Raw genomic sequence first — 8,081 nt, 5'->3', positions numbered from 1 at the left:
GTGTGTGTGTGTGTGTGTGTGTGTGTGTGTGTGCGTGTGTGTCCGACTTGTCTGTTGGGCGTCAGTGATAGAGGGGAGAGAGAGAGAGAGAGAGAGAGAGAGAGAGAGTTAACATGCGAGACACAGGAAATAAAAGCAGCAGCGCCATGGCCAGAGTCCCAGGGGAGGGACGCAGGCGACACGACGAGGAGGAGGAGAGGAGACTTGTTGGACGATAAAATGCCCTTCAATTAAATCCGAGGGAGGGAAGCTGACGCGCATCCCCGGCAGGAGACACGGGCACGCGCGCGGAGACACGGGCACGCGCACGGAGCGGAGCAGCAGACTCTGATCAACCAGCGGAACCAGAGGACGCTTCGGTTCCTCATCGGCGGAATAAACGAGCAAAATACAAAGTAGGCCATTTGATTGAAATGTTTTAGAGAGAGACGAGGCGGGGTTAACATGGAGGGTGGGAATAACAATGCGTTTGTTGAATTGTAAAAGTTGCCTCCGGTATCGATTTGCAAATACAGTCTTTGAAAAGTTGAATACGAGATTATAAATATTATTTACAAGGCTGTGTGGCGTTTAAATCTCTATACCGCGGTTAATATTAATGCCATTCGACAAGAACCGTCATTTTGTTGGCTGTATTTGTTATCAGTATTTATTGATCAGTAATTATCATTAGTATTTATTAGTATTTATTTATGTACGCGTGTTTTGGGGACGCAGTTCGATACCCATTCCCACAGTTGGTATAAAAACAGCGGGGGGCCAATTAGCTGCTTGATTGGCTCGTCTCCCCCCCCCCCCCCCCCCTTCCCCCTTCCCCCTTCCTCTCCCCTTCGTTGTTGTCCTGAAGGTTGAGCGACGTGTGGCGCGCGACGCGTGGCGCGCGACGCGTGTGGCGCCACACGTCGCCCCGCCGCCAAGAGCGTTTATCGGATTCGCGTCGTGTCGCCGCTCGGGGGAGCAGGTGTCAGATTTGAGTAACTTCGTCACCTCATTAAGCCGTTCTCGCGATAGGTCAGAATCAAGCAGCGGTGGTAAACATACCGGGAGGCGGGACTAGAGAGAGTGAGCCAATCCTGCATCAGTCCAACTCAATAAATAATAATTCATAAGTAATGATGAAGTACATCAGGCTTTACCGACAGCGATATATTGTTGTTTCTCTTTCCTCTGACAAATGCAATCATTGTGAGTCGTTTTGGATAAAAGCGTCTGCTAAACCCCCTTAGTGTCAATGTAATATAAAGCGTAAGATGTTTTAACATTGCGAGCAGAAGAAGCTGTTCCCTGTCCCAGTGAACATGTCAATAACACGTCATTAACATGTCTATACCGTCCGTCCCCAGGCAGTGTGGTTGATGATGGTCACCATGGCGACCCCGCTGCTCCTGGCCCTCCTGGTGGGGGCGCTGCCCTCCCGTGCATGCGGCGAGGGGGCGTGTCTTCAGGACGGGAAACACAAGACCACGCCCAGCGCTGAACCCCAGCTGACGGAGTGCACGCTGTACGCCGACAGTACGTCAGAAAACCACCCACGCAAACGCCACCTGACCTGAACACCACCCAAACACCACCCAACCTGAACCACCTCACCAACACCACTCGAACACCACCCGAACTATGTCACCAACACCACCCACACCGCCTGAACACCACCCAGCAAGACCACCACCCACACCGTAGGATCAGGACACCACCCGAAACACCAACCGACACGAACACCACCAACCCAAACAGCACCCACACTGCTGGAATCAAGCTGTTATGTCTTCATAAAGCATGCTGTCCAAACAGCTTCCTGACACTGGTTGAGGGCTGTTCAGAGGACAGGAGACATCAGTAATGAGTCGTGTGTGTTCCCGTCCTCAGACGCCTGCTGCACGGTGGAGGACGTCCAGGACATCGCTCACGTCCCGGCCCTCAGCAACAAGAACGCCCCCTGGGACCACTGCGGACATCTGAGCTCCACGTACGGACAAAAAGAACTGAAATATCACTAAATACATTATTATTAATCAAATTTAATTAGTGTAAATAGAAACTTATTATATGATACATTGACTTGGACAGTGGTGTCCTCCTCACATTGTTAATATCCAGTGCTTACAGTATGGACTGTTTCCTGCTTAAAACATGCTAACTACTGTTCTGTGCTAATGCTAGCATCCAGAGTCATTGTGATGAGAGAAAACGCTAAGCTGGGTTTAAATGTGTAGAATGTTTTGCAAGGCGTTGTCACTATTATAACACAAAACCAATTTGTGCCCTCAAATCCACATGGGGAAGCCCCCTTCCCCAGCCGTCATTCACGCCCCTCTCCCCCCCCCACCAGGTGTGAGGTGTTCCTGAAGCGGGTCTCCTGTTTCTACCGCTGCTCGCCGGACGCCGCCCGCTGGCCACACCCCCGCCGGCGCTCCTACATCCAGGCCGTCCCGCTCTGCCACAGCTTCTGCCGCGACTGGTGAGTCCCACCCCCACCTCCATCACCTCCTCCTCCACCATCACCAGCACCTCTACACCCCCATCACCACCCCGACCACGACAACCACCTCCACCACCTCCACCTCCACCTCCACCTCCACCATCACCAGCACCTCTACACCCCCATCAGTACCATCACCACCACCACCTCCACCACCTCCTCCACCTCCACCCCCATCACCACTATGGATGAGCCTTCCTAACCCGGGCGGTTCTATTCTGTTCTGCTCGCAGGTTCGATGCCTGCAGGATGGACCTGACCTGCGCCCGCAACTGGGCCCGGGACCCCCGCGGCCACAACTGCACTGGGACCTGCGTCCAGTACCAGCAGGTAGGCTGAGGGCCCCCCCCCCCCGGTGCCCCTGTGCTGCTCTGCGCTCCGGATAATCCGGAACATACCCTGTGTGGGACGCACAGATGCCACCTCAGTCTGAAGCGCTTTAGGGCTGCATCTCTCACTCACTACGGCTATCGGGACCGTGGGTATAACAGTGATTAGGACATCTGGACATCTAGGAATCAATCCATGTCCTATAGGATTACATTTACATTTACATTCAGGGTGATTAGCAGACGCATTTATCCGCATACAACAAAGATAGCTAGGATAAGAAGCTACACAATGCACTATATAACTAAGAACTATAACTAAGTACGACATACAATAAGTATGTACATTAAATGCCAGGACGTACAACATACAATAAGTGCGTAGGAGGGGTGGGAGGGGGTGGCTTATTGACAGGATGACTATTGGAATGCGGCCCGCTGGTCTAACAGTACCACTGAAGCTGTCTGCTGTTGTTCTGTCTCTGAGAGTCGCTGCAGGCTGTCTCTAAGGGCCCCTTTGCGCTCAGGAATTTAGCACGCATGCTACTTAGCTCAGCGGGTAGCTTATAGTTTTAAGAGAAAAATCCTCTTTGTCAATAAGCACTCATACCACCTGTCAACACACACGCTGTAGACAGGACAGGGATTGGAGTGTGTGAGTGTAAATGATTCTCTCTTACATCGCTCAACAGGTTTGTTTGATTAATACACACATTTGGATTTGTTTTGATTTTTGGACAATTGAATTTGTCGAACCTAAGGATTCAGTCCCCGACCAGTAGAACAAGGCACTAATACAGCCAGGGTGGGATTCCCTGCGTATCTCAGCTGGTAGGCATTAATACTGCCAGGGTTTGGGGCTCGATTCCCTGTCTTACTCAAAGGGTCGATGGAGCGAGGAATGAACAAGGTGAAGGTTTCCATTCCCACTGGGCCGGCCTTGCCACGGGGTGTCTACCCTCAGGGGATTGAGTTGTGTTTTGTTAGAGGTCCGTCTGAGCAGGGGCAGGTGCGGACTGAAGGGTTAATGTGCTGGAGGTCAGAGGAGAGGAGGGAAATAAATATATAAAAGGTTCAATCTTAACCAGGCAGAGGGTTTAAGGGCAGGGGCGCAGCCGCAACACACAACCACAAACACACACAAGCACACGCACAGTGCCGGAACACATGGAACCACAGACACTATTTCTCATTTTTTATTTCTCTCTTTTATATCTTTCTCTTTCTGGGAAAAAATCACACACAACACACACACACACAAACACACACACACACACACACACACGTATGTGTGTTAGTGTGTGTGTGTGTGTGTGTGTGTTTGTGTGGGGCTAACTTGGCGGTGACAGGGTGTTTGCCCGGGGAGAGCCCCTAGCATGGTGTACGTAGTACACTGGTGACGGCTCAGAGTCTATATTAAGAGAGGGACGGATGGTGGATGGGTAGGATGTTATGGATGTCAATGCACATTAGAGAAAGATATTAACCAGACATGTCGACAAACACACTCATGCACACGCACATGCACACTCATGTAAACACACGCTCATGTGCACACTCATGCACACACTCGTCATCCATCCAAGGAGTGGGATGCAAATATACTCTCTCAGCCTACTTATCCCATCTTATTTCTGTCTAATCTCTTTCTTTCTTCCTCCTCTCGCTCTCCCTCCCTCGCTCTCTCCTTCCTTCTCAATCTGAGTCTTCCTTTGTCCTCCCGTCTCTCTCTCTCTCTCTCTCTCTCTCTCTCTCTCTCTCTCTCTCTCTCTCTCTGCGCTAACTCAGTCTCATTCTTTCTCTGAGTCTCTCTCTCTCTCTCTCTTTCTTTCTGAGTCTCTCTCTCTCTCTCTCTCTCTCTCTCTCTCTCTCTCTCTCTCTCTCTCTCTCCATGCCAACCACATTGCCTGCAACCTGATTTAGATTCCTAAGGAAAAGCTAGTGTCACGTGACTTGAGCTCCTGATATAATTATGCATATAGTCACACAGGTTATACTTCAAGGCATGTTGTTCTACGTAAAGCTATAAAGGGTTGTAGTCGTATAGTCCGACCTAATAAGATGCACTGGGTTCGGCCCCCTGGGGTTCACTAACAGAAAGATTTATAACAGATCAATACATTGCGGTATGATGTATTGATCCGTTAATATGAGGATTAATGCCGGGATGCTGTGCTCGTCTGTACAGTCTCATCCTCTCTCATCCTCCTGACCATATGGTGTGTGTACCGAGCAGAGGAGAAATACTCTGATGTTGGGTTTAATATCCGCCAGGCTGGTCTTCTATCTCAGGAAATACACGCCCTCGTGTTCCAGCTCTGCTCGTTACAGATGTCAGCATCTCTCCTCTAACATCTGGCTTTAAATGAGTCCTTTATCAGTGCAAAAGACACAAGTGAGACCTCATTCGTAATCGCGCTGCATACACTAGTTAGGAATCATAATATCAAACGAACAAAGTGAGTCCAGTCTTGTTTTGTTGTTGTGCAGATAGGTACAGTAGGTACAGTAGATGCAATCTCTGATAAAAAAAACTATAGTTTATTACCAAGTAAGTTTTCACCATCAGTGAAGATTCAAGCTGGACAACAATGTCTCTGCGTTACCGTGGCTACGCCTTGGGTCTCTGCATTACCATGGCTACGCCATAGCCTTGGTGCACCTCTCCAAAAAGAATACCCTAAAGACACACTCCAGCATAGAGAGACGCTTCTCCACACAATAGAACAGAACCAGCCCTGGGCTTTGACCTTCCTGTTGAGGTTCAGCAGGGGAGGGGTTAACTCGGGGACCTCTCAGCACAGCATTGATCCACCTTCACCAAGATACCCCAACTGGTGACAATAAGCTCTGGCAGCAAATAACACCACGTCTGCCTCGGGTGTGTGTTGTGTGTGTCCTTTCATGATTGTGTGTGTGTGTGTGTGTGTGTGTGTGTGTGTGTGTGTGTGTGTGTGCACATGTATACGCCAATGCGTGTGTGTTGTGCGTGCATGTGTGTGTGTTTGTGTATGCGCGTGTGTGCATTTGTGTGTGTGTTTCTACTGCAATTGCAGGAGGTTAGCAGGAGGCTGGTCAGAGTTAAATGAGCTGCAGAAGGAACGACTTGGAGGCTCAAAGCTTAAAGTGTTACGATGAGAGAGACAGAAAGAGAGAGAGAGATGTAGGGGGAAGATATAGTTACAGAGAGAGACACATAAAGAAAGAAACCCACACAGGATCAGTACATAAGGAGGAGGAGGATTTTAAAGTGTATTTCAAGCGGCTTCAATAATGACCTTGCACAATGTGGATAAAAATGCATTTTGCATAATCCCCGCGACTGAGTTGTTTTATGAGGTGGAGTGGATGGGGAGGCTGTACCGTGCTACGTAGCATCCATGCTAATCTACACACACTCCTGATTAAAGAGCGGGCTTCAGAAGACAGCTCAGTAACAGAAGGCAGCAGCAGCACTAGCAACCTACCAGCCTGGTGATCAGCCGTGAATCGAACTAGCAGCCTTCCAGTTTCCGGCATGTGGCTCAGGAGGTAGAGCGGGTTGGTTGGTAACCAGAAGGTTGCCAGTTCGATCCCCAGCTCCTAGCGATGTCCCTGAGCAAGACGCCTCACACTAACTGAGTTGGCTGTCCCCTTGCATGGTTGAATGTCTGCATGAATGGGTGAATGTGAGGCAGTATTGTAAAGCGCTTTGAGTGGCCACTGGTTAGAAATGTGCTGTATAAATGTAGTCCGTTTACCAACCACACAATGCTCAGGGAGGATTATGGATGAGGAGGTCGTTGAGCTGGAGAGGGTTGGAACTCTGTGTGGACCCCCTGTGGTCTCCAGGTATGAACCCTCCTGTGGACCAGTAGACAGGGGGGTCTACAGACAGGCGGTCTTAGGGTGGGTCGGTGGAGCACCATGAGGTCTGTCTCTGAGCAAGGGATTCCTGCAAATAGCCTCAACCATACACTTTCCAAAACCTCCAGATCAAATCGCAAAGTGAAGGTCTCGTTCTCTTGCTGAATCTGTGGAAGGTAAAGCAAAAAGCACATCCTTATTCGATCTGATATCTGCGTTGTTTGCCCCTCCTTCCTCGTGGCGTTATGGTTGTAGGGTTTTTTTTTCTGTGTTTATATTCTGCGTGCTCCGCGTTCGTGCTCTCTCCTACCGGGTTTGAGGCCAGACTGACCTGCAGAGATCAGGATGTTCTAACGAGGCTGATGACCTCGCACCACTACAGCAAAGGACACAATAACAATGAGTGTGTCTGCGTGCGTGTGTGTGTGTGTATGTGTGTGCGTGTCTCTGTGTCTGTTTCTGTTTTTATGCGTGTGTGTGTGTCTGTTTGTTTGCGTGTGTGAGCGTGTGTGTTTGTGTGTCTGCGTGCGTGCCCGCATGTGGGTGTGTGTGTGTGTGTGTTCGTGTGTGTGCGTGTGTGTGTAGATGTACCAGCACGGCCGGGACCTGTGCGAGAGCCTGTGGGGCGACGCCTTCATGACGGTGGAGGACCAGGTGGAGGAGGAGGGGGGGGGGGCACCACGACGGCGTCCATGGCAACGACGGTCACCCTGGCGACGGTCACCCCGGCGACGGCTCCCGTCCGTGCGGCTGTCTGACCCTCAGCTCGTCGGACCGCGACGTGATGGCAGCGCTGCGGGCGCAGAGCGTGGACCCCGAGGAGCTCGACACCACCAAGTCCGGCCTGCCCCAGTACCGCGCCCCCTGCCAGGCCCCGCCCCCCCCGGCCCAGGCCACGCCCCCCGCCCCCAGGAAGGCGGGGAAGGGAGGGCGGGCGAAGGCGGCGCTACGGAAACGCTCGGTGGCGGTGGAGGATGCCGAGGGGAGCGGGAGCGGCATGTAGGCACTCTAGATCTACACCCTCTATCTGTCTCTGGATCTATAGATCCAGAGACAGAAAGAGGGTAGAGATCTAGATTTATAGATCTAGATCTTTACCCTCTAGCTGTCTCTAGATCTATAGATCTAGATCTCTACCCTCTATCTGTCTCTGGATCTATAGATCCAGAGACAGAAAGAGGGTAGAGATCTAGATTTATAGATCTAGATCTTTACACTCTAGCTGTCTCTAGATCTATAGATCTAGATCTGTACCCTCTATCTGTCTCTAGATCTATAGATCTATATCTATCTATAGATCTCTATAGAATCTAGATCTATCTCTATAGGACTAAATCTATCTATGTAGATCTAGATCAATCTATAGATCTATTTAGATTTACATCTATCTATAGATCTCTATAGATCTATATCTATCTCTATAGATC

The 8,081-nt window shown here is 50.4% G+C and overlaps 1 protein-coding gene across 1 annotated transcript; it reads left to right on the top strand.

Moving 5' to 3' along the window:
• Nucleotides 1–205: 205 nt before the first annotated feature.
• On the top strand, nt 206–7,784 carry rtbdn (retbindin). The gene is given in 7 exon segments (XM_079746332.1): nt 206–395; nt 1,344–1,512; nt 1,867–1,966; nt 2,330–2,458; nt 2,713–2,809; nt 7,240–7,322; nt 7,324–7,784. Coding segments are annotated over 6 exon segments (900 nt in total). The 5' UTR covers nt 206–395; nt 1,344–1,355; the 3' UTR covers nt 7,658–7,784.
• Nucleotides 7,785–8,081: the final 297 nt, after the last annotated feature.

This window comes from Pollachius pollachius, assembly GCF_949987615.1.
Source record: "Pollachius pollachius genome assembly, chromosome: 11".
Lineage (NCBI taxonomy): Eukaryota > Metazoa > Chordata > Actinopteri > Gadiformes > Gadidae > Pollachius > Pollachius pollachius.
The sequence above is the reverse complement of the archived record's forward strand: the minus strand, read 5'-3'. Positions and strand labels throughout refer to the sequence as shown.